General features: G+C 37.9%; 1 protein-coding gene across 3 annotated transcripts in view; it reads right to left on the bottom strand.

Moving 5' to 3' along the window:
* EVI5 (ecotropic viral integration site 5) overlaps window positions 1-17,757 on the bottom strand; it is a 78,984-nt gene that overhangs the window by 56,519 nt on the left and 4,708 nt on the right. For all 3 annotated transcript variants that reach the window (XM_031053092.2, XM_031053093.2, XM_031053094.2), the window contains exons 2-7: window positions 11,052-11,281; window positions 6,750-6,939; window positions 3,464-3,688; window positions 2,358-2,432; window positions 1,474-1,599; window positions 570-713 (exon numbers count right to left, since the gene is read on the bottom strand). In XM_031053092.2, coding sequence (XP_030908952.1) covers window positions 570-713; window positions 1,474-1,599; window positions 2,358-2,432; window positions 3,464-3,688; window positions 6,750-6,939; window positions 11,052-11,200 — 909 coding nt within the window. In that variant the 5' untranslated portion in view covers window positions 11,201-11,281. The remainder of the gene's footprint in view (window positions 1-569; window positions 714-1,473; window positions 1,600-2,357; window positions 2,433-3,463; window positions 3,689-6,749; window positions 6,940-11,051; window positions 11,282-17,757) is intronic.

Raw genomic sequence — 17,757 nt, 5'->3', positions numbered from 1 at the left:
TTTCTAAACGATGATTGCACAGAAAAAGCATAAATGGACCACAAAATTTGGTTTGTTCCCAGTTACAACCACACAAAGCTCTATTCCTAAACACAACTTAGGTGTCTTTGCAATGGTGACTAAGTAATTCCATGAGCTTCTTCTGCTACTGTACATCATCTGGACAGTAACAGATAACAACGCTCCCTCTTCTTGGCCTGCATAACCTCAAGGAAATTTAATTTGGCTTGAAAGCAGCATCACTTTCCAACCCAAAGTTTCTATAATGCTGAGAAACTGAGGTCCCTGTTGGATGCAATGTTACTGCATCCAGAACTCACAGATACAGTAACTCTTCAACAGGCTCAGAGCAGAGTTACATACAGTATCTACATCCAAAGACTTAAGTGCTCCTCCTTGACAAACTACACGCACAACATCTTCCCCTACAAAATAATCTGATAAACATGAAGACTAAAAGCAGGACTATGTGAGATTTGCACACAATAGTGGGATTTATACCACCACCTAGAAAGAGCTGCTTTTAACAGCTACCCTTGAAATAGACCATATGTGTATTGAGTAGTTACCTCAGACATAAAGATATCAAATACTCGTGTTGCAATTGGTAGTGGAAAAGTTGTAAGGAATATAGTTAAAAACCATGACGATGCATACATAGAAGTGTGGAAACTTTGAGACTGAAAGTGCACATAAAGCTCTGGAAGATGCTCCTAGAAGAGAAAGAATATATGTTAAGCTTTTGCTGGGAGTTCTGATGTGTCCATGGCTTTGAAAGATTTTGAATAATTGATATTTAGTGCAACAGTATTTTAGTAACACAGGACTAGGAAAGACAGAACTCATCATTACCAAGAACCATGCAACCAAAGTCCCAATATTGAATGCCCTGTAGCACTTCTAACATGCAAAGCAGAGACTATAAAAATGCTTCCTGATCATAATAGGAAGTCACAGGCCTGTAAATCTGTCAAGTCACATCTAGAGTGGGCTACAGGGAAGAGCTGGAAAATTGTAGGATATGGCCAGAGGCATGTGTCTTAACATCCCACCATGATCATCGTGCAGAAATGGATCACAAAACACAAACCCGGCCAGAAAGAAAGTGTTCTAAGTGCCAAGTCTGAACACAATTTTAATTGTACATATGAGACTATCTCCCAGTTTGCATCTTTAAAAATAGCTATAAATTGGCTCTGAAAACACTTTCAGAATCTTCAGTCCAGACAGAGTAAGACTTTCATATGCTTAACTGTAGCAATACAAATTCTCATGCTTGTGTTTAAAGCCATTAACTGCCCCCCAAGATTAAAAATGTAGATCACACAGCCATATGCCTTTACTCCTGAAATTCTGACAGTACCTACTGTCAGAACAGCCTGTTAGCCAGAAGACATGCCTACTGTTAACTGTAATTTTCAAGTTCCTTATCAAGTGTTACTGAAGAGAAAGTTTGATAGATTTTGTATGTACCTGTATCATGCATTCAAACTGGTACATACAAAGGCCCAGTTCAGCCATGCTTGGTTTAAAGAGTTCTCGTAGTCTGTAATCTTGCATTAATTTAACAAACACACAGAATGCCTCTTCTTCTGGCATCTATAGTAAAAATGAAAAAAGCACAGTAAGAACTCTAGACAAATGTAAGGATATATTAGAGTAAGAAGGATATAGCAGAGTAAGCCTGGGAGGGTTTAGGGTGTTTTGTGTATGGTTACTTTTGGGTTTGGGTGGTTTTTTTGTTTGGGTTTGTTGTTTGGTTCTGGGGAAGTGAAGGGGGGTGGTGGTTGGTTTGCTTAAGGTTTTTTTACTGTTGTTTGGGGAGGGAAGGAATGGGGTTTGGGTTTGATTGTTTTTTTAAAGGATTTATAACCAATTACTGTAATGAAGTTTTGTATCTATTGAGTTCTACTAAGTGATTTTTAAAGTGAAATAGAGGTGTACACATTTCTTATAATACACCCTACTTTGTCATAAAAAAAATGCAATAATATAAAGGCAGCTTTAAGACGATCAAATCAACTGTGAAGTTCCATTAGAACTCCGAGGAGATTCAGTGTAATAGAGATGAGAAGTTTGCTAATAGTTGAAACAGCTTTCACCAAAATAGCCCTGAAGTCTGCAATCCTACCTTAGCTCTGAGAAATAAATATATTCTCAAAGACAGTATCTTGGCAAATAGAACTACAGAGAACAAATCTCATGTGATTTGCAGAGTGAACAGCAGTCCTTGACAATTCCTTTGTAATAAAATGATGAAGGAAAGCTGTTCTAGGAATTCCCAGTAAGCCACCATGTTTAATAATGCATTCTAGAAGGGATTTTAAAGGTTCACGTATTTTTAATATCTTGTTTACCTGCATAAGCAGTAATCCAACTATAAAGGCGCTTCCTTGACAGTATCCAACCTCACGATCCACCAAAGAATAAGCCTGGGAACGAAAGTTTAAAGACTCTCAGCAACTTGAACATCATTACGAATAAAAGGTAATAGTAGTTCATGCTATTACTTTGCTAATAACTTACTTCTCCTCTCTCAAATCCAGTGAGGTGAGACATTCTACACAGAATATTTTAGATATTCTAATTGCTGCTTGCTTGTACAAAGGGGTATGAACTCTGCTCTCTGATAGCTACAATGCTAAAATTAAGGTATACCTAAAAAAAATAATACATGCTTTTCTCAGCTACAAGAATTTACCAAAAAGTAACAGACATGGCTGGCATACGAACTGCACAAGGTTACTACTTGAAGCAGGAGACAGACGAAAGAAACAACAGGTTTCATCAGAAAAATTATGTGCTGCAGTTTTATTTACAAGTAGAGGAAATACAGTGATCTCCACGCATGCTGCATCTTCATTTAAGACTTATGGAAGTTGTTCTGATTTGGAAACCTCCTAACTTTTCTCTTGAAATGATGTTAAAGTCTCTCAAAATTTAAGCTTCAGTACAATGAAGACAAAACAATGCAAACAATGTCATGATGTCATTCTCATTTTGTGCCTAGGCACTGTAACAACTGCACATTAGCTTGTACCTGCCATCTGCTGCTACCACCTGCAGTTCAGAAACATTTGAAAACTGAATGATAGTTCTGATTTACAGTGCTCTTGTCTTGGTCAATACTGTTTACTTAACAGTACACTTTATTCCATTATACTATCAGCAGTTAGAATGTGACTTGGTTATAATGGAAGTTTAGTAAGTTTAAGTTTCTTATAACGTAAAGCCATTAACTACAGAAGTAACATACTTAAAAGAAAGCTTTCAATAGCTGGAATTGTAATTAGTGGAATGTAATTTTTAAAAGCATTCCTAGTGTCAGGTAGAGTAAAGATTTTTAAAAAAATCTTAAGCACATGAAACTGATGAAAGTTCAGGATACAAAAAGAAAATTCTTCCCAAAAATTTTGTGCACATTCTTGCTAATGTATTTTGAAGGGCTAAAATACTGACTTACCTTCATGACATTGAACAAGACCTCCTGCCCAAGGCTGTCTTTTTCCTTAAAAAAATCATGTTCAGGGTATGTTCTAGCAATGTCCCTTCTTATTAGTTTCTCGCAAGGAGATGTCATTTTAAGGAGCTCTGAATACTGATCCTTAATTGGCATGCTTTGAGCACTGCATAAGAGTTGCCAAACAATTGCTCTGAAATGATGAGGTATCCCTTTTCGAACAAGCTCCTAAAGCACAAAAAAGCACACAAATCTATTTATATTTCCCAAAAATATAAACATAAGCTTTCAGAACAAAACACTTGAACAAATTAAAGTTCCTCACTACTTCAGAAAATATTTACATCATGTCACAAACCAATCATGCATTTTATAGTATGTAGTATAGTATGTATATATGTATAGTTTAGCATGATATGTTTTTAGCTAACACAAGTGAGGAGACTGCATCATTTCAAGTGGCTACATTAGCTAATGAAAGTAAACCCCTAGAAGGCTATGTGAAAAACTGAATATTCAAGTAAATTTAAATAAGAACTCCCATTAGCCATAATTTACTGCAGTTCATTTTAAATTTCACAAAAGATGACTGAAGGTAATACTCTTAATTATATTTGTAGTGACTGAGAAATAAGAAACCTGTGATTAAAAATTTCCAAGACAGCTAAACAATAAGAACTGGAACTATCTGTAGCACAGCCAACTACAACAAAAGAACTGCACAGTACTACTGTCAGAAATCACTTGGCAAACTTGACAAGTTGTGTCTAATTTCTCTGGTGTACCAGTATTTCCAAGTTCTCCTTTAAGAAAGTATTTAAATGCAGTTTTAGACACTAGACCAAGAAAACATTAAGTTTACATGTACTGAAGTAACCCGATTTCCTTCATCTTCCCTGGAAAAGAAAAATCAGCTAGGTATTATACAACTAAGACCTTCCCAGTTTAAGAGATCTAAGAACCTGATACTTGTCTTTTCAGAAAGCACAAGCACAAAGTAGCCTTGTTGCCTGATCTGAAAATGAGAAAAAAGCATGATTCAGAAAGTTCACAGACTGTCTTCAGGGTATGTTTTGTATCAAGGATCAGTTTGACCTTGAAGATGGTCTCTTCCAGACAAGGCGGTTCCTTTAATATTTTTTTGTATCTTAAGAGCTTATCTATTCTCTCTCCTAAAGGAGAGTTACTTTCACTAGTATTTAGTCTGAACAAAATCTATCTGCAAAGCTTCCTCTTCTTCCTGTTTGTTCCAAGTATTTCTCCTACTTTGCCAAACATCAAGAATAGGTAATGCAACAGTGATAACTTTTAAAGATTCTTGCTTTCAAGTTACGTTTTTGTGAAGCTTGAACTCTATTGTAGGAGTTCTGCATCACTGACATCAAATATCTCCACAATCTCCAGCCTTCTTCAGACCATCCCAGTAAATGCCACTCCAATTATTTGTCTTGTCAAAGACACAACTATGAGGTCCTGTGTTATTTCCTAAAATATTTTTAACCCCAAGACAACCAACCGCACATATTAATCTTCCACATCTGTCTTCAGTTTTCATTTGTCAACAATGCACTATCAATGCACCAACAATGTGGATCAGTCATCTAATACCTCAAGGGCTACCAGTAATGAAGCATCGGCAAGTGGTTTCTTGTTTTAAATTACTATGCAGCTACTTGACAGAATAACAGGGTCAATCCCTTCAACATTCCTATGGGAATAGCAGGAAAACACACCTGCTAAGCAGCACTAACGCAATGCTAATCTACATGGTATTATGCTCACTGAAAAGCAGGACTTAAGTTATCCTTCAGAATCCCTCCATAAATAGGAAGCGAGTTCCAAAGTGGATCAAGAGACATCAGGATGGAGCACATCACCTGTGCATGAAGTTATATACACCTATGTCTAAAGCTTAAAAAAAACTTAACAGATACCTAATACCTTAAGACCTGCTTTTACAGCCAAGACAAAGATACCTATGCTGCTAAAGTCATACGTACTGGCACAGTCAGGAAATAGATACGCATGTTCTGATACTCCATTGTAAATGCAGAATGACACTGTTTAGGCTGACTTTTGACAAACAAAACAAAAACAAAGAAGATATTTAGAATTATTTAACAATCAAAGGGAAAGTCACTAGCAATTTACTTAAATATTTACTAGAAGTTAGTCAAATACTCCCCAAGTATACTGGGCCAGCTGTAAAACCAAGTGTAATCACGAAACTTTAAAAAGTTCTAATGCAGGCAGCTCAAATGGATTCTTTCCAACCAAAAATACTTATTACCATCTCACTTCTTTCTCTTGTCAGGCTCACATGGCTGCCTTCTCCTGGCATTTTGGGAACACCTTTCCAGAAACTGTTCTCGCTATGCAAGCTAGAAGTCTTTAATTAATTTTCTTTCCTTGTTTCCTCTCTCAAGTCATGTTCTCTCTTCACAACTGCTTCACATAAAAGATACTTTACTTTAGACCATTGTTCTGCCTTCCCACAACCTATTCATACGCACACATTTCAATCTGCTCAAAAGACCTTGAAATTTGTATTCTGAGGATAGAACTACAGACTAGAGCCAATAAAGAACCAAAGCAGAACAGACTTGCCTATGAACAACAATCCCATGCTGCTGTACTTTGTGGCCTCTGTAACATGGGTATTTTCAAATGCCCTAGCTGATTTTTAGTTTCAATTTAAAGTGTAACTGAACTCCATGTCTATACATGCTCACAGCTAACGCAGACTGAACACACACTGGTCAAACTCTGTTAGTTCCACACAGAATTTAGAAACTATGTGTTCTTATGCTTGAGGTCATCCCTGGGGTCAATGCACTTGGCACACACAAAAAACTTCAACTCAGAGCCTCATACAGTAGGATTGTCAGCTCTTCTAATGAGAATGTTTGAAAAAAACAGCTGCTCAGTGGGAAAATAATCAGAGCATCCAGATGCCCTCAAGAGGGTTTTCAGTAATTCCATTTTGGAAGCCTGAAGCAAATCTTCCTTATATTCATCGGAATCTCTCATTAGAGGTAGACTGAAAGCTCTAGTATTCAAGATACAGTAAATAGTAACTTTTAATATAATTAACTGGACAAATCCATTACCAAAGTCCACCAACAGTTATACAGGAAGTATTAAGGCTTAGGGATGGAACAGATTCAACTGGAAGCTCCTATTATATATTTATTTAAAAAGTAAGACCAACAGGAAGATAAAACAGTATCATCTGTATCACTTTACAATATAACCTAAAAAAAGCAAACAAAAACTGTTCAACTTCTACCTTAACTTGCTTTTCTTTCTTTTTCCGTACATCTTCCCATTCATTCACAATCCTCCCCCAGAGGATCCATGAGTCTTCTTCAAGATGGCTGAGATTGCTAGAAGCTGATGAACTAGATACAAGAGAAGATCCACTATTTCTTCTTGACCCATTTACTGATCGCAAAGATTTGCTATCTGTTTCCAAGAGTCTGCAAAGAAAGCACAAAAAGAACCCCACCCAAATAAATTCAAGTTCTTCTAATCACAGGACCACCCTATTAATTGTTCAGAAGTCAAGTCTTTCCAAACTCATTACAAAGAATGCTCCCAAAGTTTCTATGGAACAGTATTCTGACCTTAATTTATACTAAACTTGAAATGGTCAGTGTTATCGTTTCTTCTTGAGATCTCAAGTAATTCTGCAGACAGAACAGCAGCTCATGTTACAGCACTTAAGAATGTCGTATCTTGCATCAACAACACTAAGAGAAGTGAGATTTTAATACAAGTGTTACGTAGTCTCAGGTAACTAGATCTTAATACATGAAGATACCAAACTAGAGAAAGCACAAAAGCATTGCAAGTCCAGTCTCTCTTACACACTCATCAATCAGCTATTAAAAGCCCAACAGAGAAGACATACAAGTTTTGTTCTGAGGCACAAGTACGAGCAAGGGGGCTGATTTTGCCAGCGACAAAATCCCTACAGCTATTGTGCATCAGACTGACAAAAAGAACGTAAAAGTTAAATATCTTCAATGATAGTTTCAAATTATATAATGGTTTGGGCTGGAAGGGACCTTAAAGATCATCTGGATCCAAATCCCTTGCCATGGGCCGGGACAAAAAAATCCAGTAATTATTAGGAAAAAGTGAACAGAAGCCTTTCTAAGAAAAACTAAAATGTCAAAGCACTGCAAAAAAGAGAGTAAAGAGAAAAAAAAATTAGCTTCCTGAAAGTCTACCTGATTAGACCTTTTAATTGACAATGTAAACACAGACAGAAAAACTAAAATCTGAAGTAATTTTAAAACACCTGACATTTGCTGACACTGTTCATAACTCAACATGGTGTTTTACAAACAAAATCTCAGCTGAAGAATGAAGATCAGGCAACAGAAATAGGTAGTAAAGTGAATAATACAGTATAGTATAATAAAGTGCAGAGCTCAGACGTAAGAATTTCTAGGATTCTCAGGCAGCAGCAAGGTGTACATAAAGACATGCAAGGAGCTGGACAAGTTGCTGAAGAGACTTCCCTGACAGCTGCTTGCCAAAGGCCATCAATTTTGCCAGGAGCCAGGCATTCTGGGCAAACAGGTATGTTTTTTTGTCCTCAACTAATAGTGAGCCCCGTAAGCAGGGGGAAAGTTTTTAGATCACATGTTTGGTAAGAGCAAGTGTTCAGACTGACTTGAAAAAGTGTTTGGCTATATTGAGCATTTAATTTGTATTTAACTTCCAAGAATTCCTATGTCTGTAAATCAGAGTGATCTGGTTGAATAATTTCTCAAGGCACCTACAAAAAAGCTAACCTTCCCCTCCTTCCCCCCCAGCATTTCAGCAAGGTCAGGTTAGGCTTTAGGTGCTTGATAAATTATAACCCAAGTTAGATTTTACCTGAGATCGTACACAAATCTCAGCACACATACTGATTTTTAAGTGCTCTGCTATGTTTCAAACCAGCTTTCCCTGTTCCAAGCTTTCAGCTACTGGTGTTCATAAAGTTATAGAAAAAATGTCATTTAATTCATGAAGACAGAAGTACAGTCTCTGCTCTATAAAAAGTAATATTTTGTTTGAAAAATGGTTAAATAGTAATGCCCGTGGGAAAAAAAACACAACTATTTTCTTTCAAGACCAATTTTCACTTAGTCTATATTAGAATGCAGAAAATCTTGTTTTGAAAAAAAAAATCCATTTCTGATGTTTAGAAAACTGGCCTGTACTGATCCATATTCAAAGCTTACAGTTTGAACTCCTCCTCTCAAGCCAAGACAGTTCCTAAAGATAAATTCAAAGTAGTCATAAAGGAAAACCCAGCACAGAATACTCATTACATTTACAAAAACAAGTTTCCTTTTCCACAGCTTTCTACAGAAGTTACACTAAGTTTCTGTAATTTGACCTTACCTGGATAAACTCATTATTCTTAGATTTGAAAACGGGAAGTTCCTTTTACAGTAAGAAGCAAGTTCTGTGGCTTTTAGTTAATGTTTTCTTTCACTTAAAACTTTATAAATGATTTACTAATGCCAAACAGTTCTGACAGGACTCTGGACCAAGCTATGACATTATTCTGAAGAGACTTTCAGCACATTTGGATTACAGAATGCCTTGTAAGACATAGCTTGATAAAATTCGAGTTATTTCCATTTCCAGCTGTTTAACTAATTCATGCTCTCCTTATTGACATAGAAGCCAGCAGTGAGAAAGAAACCTTTAAAAATACCCATCATCAGCAATTCTTCCAGCAGGCAGAAATAATAGTTCCCTATGTTCAGAGCACAATTCCTTGCCAACAAAGTGCCACTGTGCTAAAATGCAGACTCAAACTGTTCTGAAAATACAGTGTATACAGCATTAGAGCATCAAATATCTGTATTAAAGTGTAAAATCTCATGAGAGAAGGTACACTTGGTAGGATAGCCTCTAATTAGAATCCGCACAAGACTGATGTGGGCTTGAACAACAGGTCTGGCTAAAATTCAGTAAAACCAGACAAGATTTGCTAGCTTACTTACTAAATGAAGAAAGCTGACTTGAAAAAGAAAGCCTAGCAAGCCCAAGCTCACATTCTTCTTTAAATAAGCAAGCTAGTCTAACTGCAGGGCTTAATGAGATGGATCTGGAAGTAAAGACATTACACTCCAACACAGATAAGCAGTCCAAAGAACAGGTATTACTACTTTTCAAATAAAAGTTAGTCACTTAGTCATGAACAGAGTGGAATGCCTCAGCTCAAATGCAAATTAGCTTTCTTAAAAGCATTCTAACTTTTCTTCTTCTGATAAATTTTCATTTGCATACTGAAAATGACATACAGTTCATTTGCAAAGGAGAGACAACCTCAAACCACAAGAAGAGGATGAGGTGTTTCTAGAAGCTGCCTTCCATTCTCAGTCAAGAACTAGACAGACACAACAAACTCCTTGTAAGTTGTATTGCTATTAGACTGCAGAACATGAACATGAGAGAGGACACACCAGGTGACAGAATGCCATTAGCTCCTCCTCCCAGTTACTCTTTTCCTCTACTGAAAGTTACTGCTCTCCTAACTGAATCAGCAGAGTTAAAAATGAAAAACAAATACAGAGTTCCTCAACTGCCTTAGTGCAAAGTCCAGCACACCAGCAGAACTGGAACACAAGCTGGTTCGAGCTAAATTACCAAAATCTGCACTTCGCTACAGCACGAGGGACAAATACTGCCAGGTTTAAAACCCATCTAGAGCTCAACTTCTCCTGTGCAGTCAACCTCTCATGAGCCACTGAAACACACCTATCAAACAGAACTGAATTTTGCAAGAGGCCAGATGACTTTAAAGTCTTGCCTCAAAACTGCAAACAAGTGTGGGTTCTGGGAATCCAGCATTATGAAATCATACAGTCCAATTTTATTTCTTAGTGAGACAGACAACTTGCAATCACTGTGCACATCAAGCTCAACTGATCTGACTAAATGTTGCATCTTGAGCTGTAGAAGGTGCAGATAAATATTCCCTTATGAAAAGGATGCCAAAAAAATGGTTCCTTACTATGCTAAATAAAATCAACCAAGATCAACAGACAGAACTGGTCAGGAATTTGCTTGTCATGAAATTAAGGCATCATGCATCTATCACCACTAGTGTAACAGCAGGAGGATGGCTGGACACTGCTCTGTGTCTAAACATAGCAGGTCATACTGTGGAAAGCAAGAACTGGGTAAAAATGGAAAAAGAGAAAATAGAATTCAGAAATATAAGATTTCAAAAAGCTCACAAAAATAATAAGAAGGCAAGGAGGTTATATTAAAATGTCATCCCTGAGATGCTCAATTTTAAATTGGATACTAAAAATCATATGGCTCCAGTGCAATTTCTTCAGATTAGAGGCAGCTATAAACATCCCTGTGAAACCAGGAGAGAAAAACACCTTTCAGAGTTCCACAAAGACAGAACTACTGCACAAGTTCTTAAACCTCATGGCTTTGACATTGCAATGTTGTGCCATGAAGCTTTACCTACTAGCCCCCTCTTAAAAGTCTCTCTGCTGAAACTGCAGTAAGCCAGTTTTAGTCTTATTATTGTTCTTGGAAGATCAAAAAGTTTTTCATTTACCTGTTCTGTTCCTCAAGTTTAGCCAGTAATTCTAAGTCGTCTGGGCTCAGCTGTGTTGGTGAGGATGGCGATAGCACGGGTGTAGATAGAGTGGTAGAGGAGGATGTAGTGTGTAATGAAGCAGATGGACTTGCCACCTGACTGGCCATTTGACTGACGGTGTGCGAGACAGTGTTCTTCACCCATGAGAGAGTAGAGCTCAGCTTTCCTGCAACCTTGTCTGTCGCCACCTGCCATGACAAAAAGAAGAGTATGTGATAGTTGTCTTTAACTCCTTTATTTTCAGTAAACCTGCTGCCCTGAACAAAGGAAAAGAAAATACACAGTATGCATGAAGTGACATTTAGACTACCTATTTCTCCAGAACTATCAGGCTGTTAGAAGCAAGGCATGCATCAACAGCAACACAGTACCATAGAAGTAACATTCAAGTATGCTGCTAATCCACCAAAGAAAGTATACTCACAGAGCTCATTAGTGCAGCACAAAAATAATGCAGGATCCAGGATTAGGTCAGACTTCCCATTACAAAAATAAACAGAAACAAAAGCTTGTTTTAAAACATCTTGATAAACTAATAATCACAGAAAAAACATTGAAAAAACAGGTATAGAAATAGTCAACTACTTCCTTGATGGGCATCAGAGCACTTCACAAACACTTCAGGCCACCCACTGCTCACCTTCAGTTAATCCCTACAGTGGCAGGACAGATAAGCAGGGGCAGCGCATTTCTAATCTACACCAAAACACAAGATCCTCTAGCCAGTGCACAAGAAAGTCACCCAAGAATCTACATCCATGAATCTACAACAGTTATCAAATGTCTTACATTCAGGTCTCACACTGCCAGCTCTCTTCTCTTCCTCACTTCACCTCCAGGTCACTTGGTGTAACACCAAGCATCTTTGTCCCCTGATCCCACTGCTAGCACATGGCCAAGCCTGTGGTTTGAGAGGATTCAGAAGGAAGAGTAAGAAGTGTTACTAGAGCATAAGGGAGCTCCAAGCAGGCAGGCAGGGAAACCTCAGGTCCAGGAATGCTGAAGTCAATGGGGACTGATCATAATCTGCTGCCACTTCTTGACCAGTGTTACAGGGTAATGCAGCCCTAACAGATTGACTGATAACTAGAGAAGACACAGCAGCAGCCCCTGGAGGTATTTTCTGATGAACCCCTCACTAGAGCTTCCTTCCTCAACTAAAAATATAAGAGGCTTTGATCTACAGTGATTCACAGCTCAATTCTTCCGTGGCTCAACTTAGAGAAACTCCAGATGCACCTTAAAGGAAAAGCCAGCTGCCTAGCTAAACGTTAAACTTTTCATAACCAACTCTGAGGAGCTGAAGTGGTGCTGCTAGCAACTATTTATTCTGACCTTTGCTGACTTCCTCAAAACACTGAATTGCTCAACGGTTGTCACAAACAGCTCTGCAGTACAGTCAATACAGTAATTGCTAAGATACTAAAGACACTGAGCTACAGGAAAAAAATCCTTTCCCAAGATCCCTCAGTAGAATCTAATTAAAGCAGAATTTTAACTGAATAAAAGTAAATCCACCTCAACACACTGTACATGTACCTGAAGCACAGCATATAGACTGACTGGTTGCTAAAGAAGCAGCTTCTTGAGACAATGCTACCATTAATGTTTTTGGGAATCAAATCCTGCAGTATTTTATTTTCATGTCATATTGAAAGGAAGACACTTTGAACACCTTAGGTGTTCAGAGTGTTCTTCCTAACAAAAGGAACACTACAGACCAATGGAGATCATCAATCTCCCCACTTCCTCTCCACTATCAATATAACATTTAAGAGCTCTCCTAGAGGCCTGTGAAGAGGTCTGCAGTTTCCATATGCTTAACTTTCATCCTGGAAGCAGTAATGAGATTTTGCCAGAAATCTTCAGCTTCAGGGATATACAGGTGGTCCTTCCATCACTGTTAGACAGGAAGCTTGGTATCAATGTTTAACGAAAAGAGACCCCAAATCAACACAACTTTTTAAAGATACTCTGAGAAATTCCCTTCCAATACTATCGTTCATCACCATCTTTTATACAAGAACAGAGTAAAAACTGCTACGGATTTCAAAACCTTAAGCTTAATACACGCATTAATATTTCACTCAGTCAATATCCTTTACCATCTATTACTATGAAAGGATAAATTATTGTTGTTTCCCTTTGAATTACGATAAAGGTAGCTCATACATCTCACTTAAGACTGATTATTTCCTTAAAGGTTTTAAACTGCCTAAAATATGATAAGTGATGCAACTATTCCAAAAATAAATGCTGGCAGAAACAGGCCCAATCTTAACAACACAGCAGAAATTACTGCCATATGAGCAGGTTTTAAGACTCACCCGTTCTAAGAATCTTACATAGAAATATTAGAAAAGCAGTGATTTTGAGTAATACGCTGTGTGACAGAAACAGGAAGAGAAAGTATGCAATACGTTTTATCTCTTTACAAAGTAAAGTAACTAGGAAGACTTAAGGTGAAAAAGTAAACCCAAGGTGAGTCTGGCTTATTCGTTATGAGGCTCACTCCATGTTACGATACCTGAAGCAGGGGTTGGGGTGAGGTACAGAAATCCAGAATCTTGTCAACATTCATTCATCACTATGCATTAAAACACACTAATATGAACATTTGTAGAAGCCAATTATGTTAAAAGCACTACAAAAAAGCATGGCCAAAACAACCCCCATGTAAGACATCAGCTAAATCAGAACAATGTGCCTAACATCACTACTGTTTCTAAAAGCAGCTCCAAGTTTCATTACAATGTATTCAGAGAACTAGTAAAGTTTTCTGAAAAAGAGAAAAGTCAGAGCTATCAAGTTGTTGAAATCAGTCCTTCTGCCTTTAATTAGGCACATCCTGTCACTGGGTACCACCAGCTCCAGGAAACAGGAAAACCTGTATGAGACTTTAGTTTAATGCCTCCCTGCTTCAGGGATGTGATTTTGCTTAACACAGCATTCTGCAAAGACTCCAGAAAGCCACTACCATTAAACTTTTAATCTTTGTGTTTTTTTGACAGCATGTCCTCAAGGCTTTCCTAAACAAATGCTTCTTTTAAAAACTTGTTGTTTTTTAACCAGTGATACTTATTCAAGCCTGCAGCAGTGTCTCCCTTTTGGCATCCCTTCCTTTATAGCAACAATACTCTGAACTTAAGTTATGAAGTGTCCTTCCCTTTGCTACTCTACATTAATGAGAAAATCATAGTCGTGTGCTCAGCTGATTGTAGCAGTAACAAGGACAGCCAGATGACAGATACTCCACAGTGGCTGCCCCAAAACCTTAGCTAGGTCACAGCCATAAATCCAACTACACGAGATAGAACTTTTGCTTTTGCCATCATCCTCTCACAAAGCATATGAACCTCTGCTACTTCCACTATGCTCTGCCTTCTCTCACCCTGAAGCATTTGCACTTGCGCAGTTGCTCTATGTGGAGCCCTCCTGTGCTGCACCATGGCAGTAGCTTAAGCCCAGACTCCGCTCCCCAAATCCCAACACCTACCAAACCTAAGCAAGCTCTCCATCCCTGCAGCTAACCATCTCAGGCTGGAAACCCTCAGTTAATGGTGTATTTTGCTTAGCTCACCTGAGCCAGTTTTTTGACAGTGCGAAGAGTATTGGTCTCCTGATTATTCACAGCATTTTTCAGATGCTGAAATTCAAGTTGCATTTGAGGAGTATAAAAGGTAACCTATATTGCCTAGGAAGCATGCCAAATCATCAAGAGCACCATCAGGATGATCAAGTCATTATTAATTATTACTAATGCGTGACCAAAAGCAGAGTTCACTCATTTTTAAATATTGCTTTTTCCACAGAGTGGTCCTGTGGAACCTTGCTGATCAATCAGACTTCCAACACAAAGCCGCTCCCAGCTCACTACCATGGATACCACAACAAAGATGTCCAGGTCTGGAGAGAAGCAGGAAGGGATATACTGCCTTCACCCTGTGCAGCAGGACACAGGGAGCTGAAGAAGCACCATGTAGCTCCAAACCAGGTACACTTATTCTGGCTCCAAGCCACACCAACTGCACTGCTCCTGGTTTGCCAGCAGAGTTCAGTCACTTCTGCCTGTCTAATACCATGTAGATACCTCCTAAATAAGTGTGTGAATGTTGCGTTTGAAAATAGTGATCTTTAAGAAGATGAGGGGGGTAAACCTTAACTGCTAAAGACTTTCTATACTGGGGCAGCTTCCAGTCAGCAAGCCAGCAGAACTACCAGCAATTCTTACCCATCTGGTCAGTCACCAGGCAAGGCACAGACCTGCCTGCTGCATACTTTAAACTACTGAAAAGGAAATTAATGTTCATCTTGACATTACACAAACATACATACAATGTGCAGTTAATATATTCCAATATTTAAAATACATAAAATCCAGTATCTCAACATGCATTTAATATCTTTAATTAGCTACTGATCACAGCATTTTATCACCTAGAGGATGTACAATACTGTGTTTCTTCAGTTACTCAGAGGAGTACTGCAGTGGAGCAGCACTGGAAATATTTTAATTAAGGCAAGTTGAAGGTAGGCTGCAGCATCCCATATTACAGACAACGATATAAATCCCTTTCTCTGAGAATCCCAAGACATCACTTTACAGTAAGCCCAAAAATGTTATCACCACATATTTCTGCACTTGCCAAACAGAAAATATTTGGTTTTCCATAAAAGTCTATTTAGATTTGCTTAAAAAAAAGGTATTTCACTGTAAACATTGAATTAGCTTAATACTCATATTCTTCATTTTTCTAAGGCAAATCTGTATTCAAGTTACAGGTATCTTGATTACCCAAAATACTGTCTGATTTCAAGACAAAGTAAAATAACTGCACGCCTTACACAAACACTATTGTATATATGCTCTCTAATCTTTCTTCTTGTCCTGAAAAGAGAAAGAAATGGGAACTTCCAGAAGATAGGAAGCAATCATCATACTATTCTACATATAAAAAGAAGCCGCACATCATTGGGGCTGAAACTGTGTATGTGGTTTTCAAGCCAGTTATATGGCATTCCTTGGACCTAGTCTCCTGCTTGCTTCAAAAACAGGTAATGGCATTCTAATACCTGAAGAATAACTTAAACTGACTCAGTCAGTAACATATGTAGGAGAGGCAGCTGGTGAATCAGCCCATTATCATACTTCCTGACAAGCTCGAAATCCTAATTTAGGGCTCAAATATGGTTCCACTACAAACTTATTTTATATCTTTTACACTACAAATATGCATCATTGACTTCAGTTGAAGTCTGGGGAAAAAGCCCTGATTTACTCTGATATTTCTGATTTTTCTTGTAATACCACCTGACAATGGTCAGGAATATCATAGCTAGCACTCACCAGCTTCCATTTCACAAGCTCTCTAAGTCTTTCTGATACAAAGAACAAAGCAGTCTAACATTGTATATTGTGTAAATCTTAAGCTACCAGAAAGCTTTCTGTAGTATCATTTAGTAAATACACATCCTTTAAGTCATCTTCAGACTCTTAACATGTTAGGGTATTGATGGTCCCAAAACATCTCAAGGAAGAAACTTGAAGGTTTAAGTTCACATTGCAACATAATAATCTAATAAAAAGGCATTTTAAGGAGATACTTCATTGAAGTGTTGTACTGATCCACTAAAGGTTGAAACCATTGCTCAAAGTCATATGAGTAACATTCCAATCACTGACCAAGTTGCACTGAATCATATTTATTTCCAAGAAAAACTCCAGGTTTTGAGTTACCTCTGAAGCCCAGTGTGGTCTGCAATCTGTCAAGTACTGTCCCAGTATACTAACTGGGAAGACAAACCACAGTGCTTCTGCAGACATTACCTCCTGTCTATCTAAAGATGCTTTCTTTTATCAAACAAGTTTAAAATCTGACACAGGAATGTAACAACCATCAGGAAACCAGGAAGATCTCCTTTCAGTGAGAAAAGAATTGGATACAGTGCCTTTGGACAAAAGGTGGCTGAGAGCTCCTCAAAGCTGCAAGAGAAAATGCTGACAAACTACAGCAAAAATCTTAACAGCTTTTGTTCCTTTGTTCTCTTAGACCTCGGTTTGGAAAATATATTTGTATTTGAGGTTCAGCATATCAAGTCACATGCATATATACTTGAAGGACCACCCCCTTAGCTAACAAAACACAGGGAAGAAGCAGATTAACCAGCTAAAATAAAGAACTGCAAAATCAGTTTGGTTTTGAACTATATTGGAAGAAATCTCTTTTCAATAAAATGCAATCCAATCATTTCACTGTAATTCAAGGAAGAATCATCAGGCCCTTACAAAAACATAACACATGCTGAAGGACACATGTTTATGATTAAAGCTCCTTTCTACAGATTTTGCTTGCTTTCTTGTTCCCCAAAGCCTAGCTTCCTTAATGCTGCTTTTAGCCAACTTCCTCCTGGAAAGGAGCCAGGACTAGCATCTAAACTACATTAAAGCAAAGCGAACAAAAGTATACAAATGCAGTTAAAATTACTAAAGGCCTAAAGTCCATATTTTGGATGTGAGGAACAACTAAGTCACATTTTTAAATATTCACTAAGCTCTAATTAAAACCAATGTTTTTAACACAACTCTTCATTTAGAAAAGAAGTATACAACATCTGCAAGGAGTTAAATCAGTAAGTTGAAAAGGATCCAATATCGAACAACATG

Source organism: Melopsittacus undulatus, chromosome 6 (assembly GCF_012275295.1).
Source record: "Melopsittacus undulatus isolate bMelUnd1 chromosome 6, bMelUnd1.mat.Z, whole genome shotgun sequence".
Taxonomy (NCBI): Eukaryota; Metazoa; Chordata; class Aves; order Psittaciformes; family Psittaculidae; genus Melopsittacus; species Melopsittacus undulatus.
The sequence above is the reverse complement of the archived record's forward strand: the minus strand, read 5'-3'. Positions and strand labels throughout refer to the sequence as shown.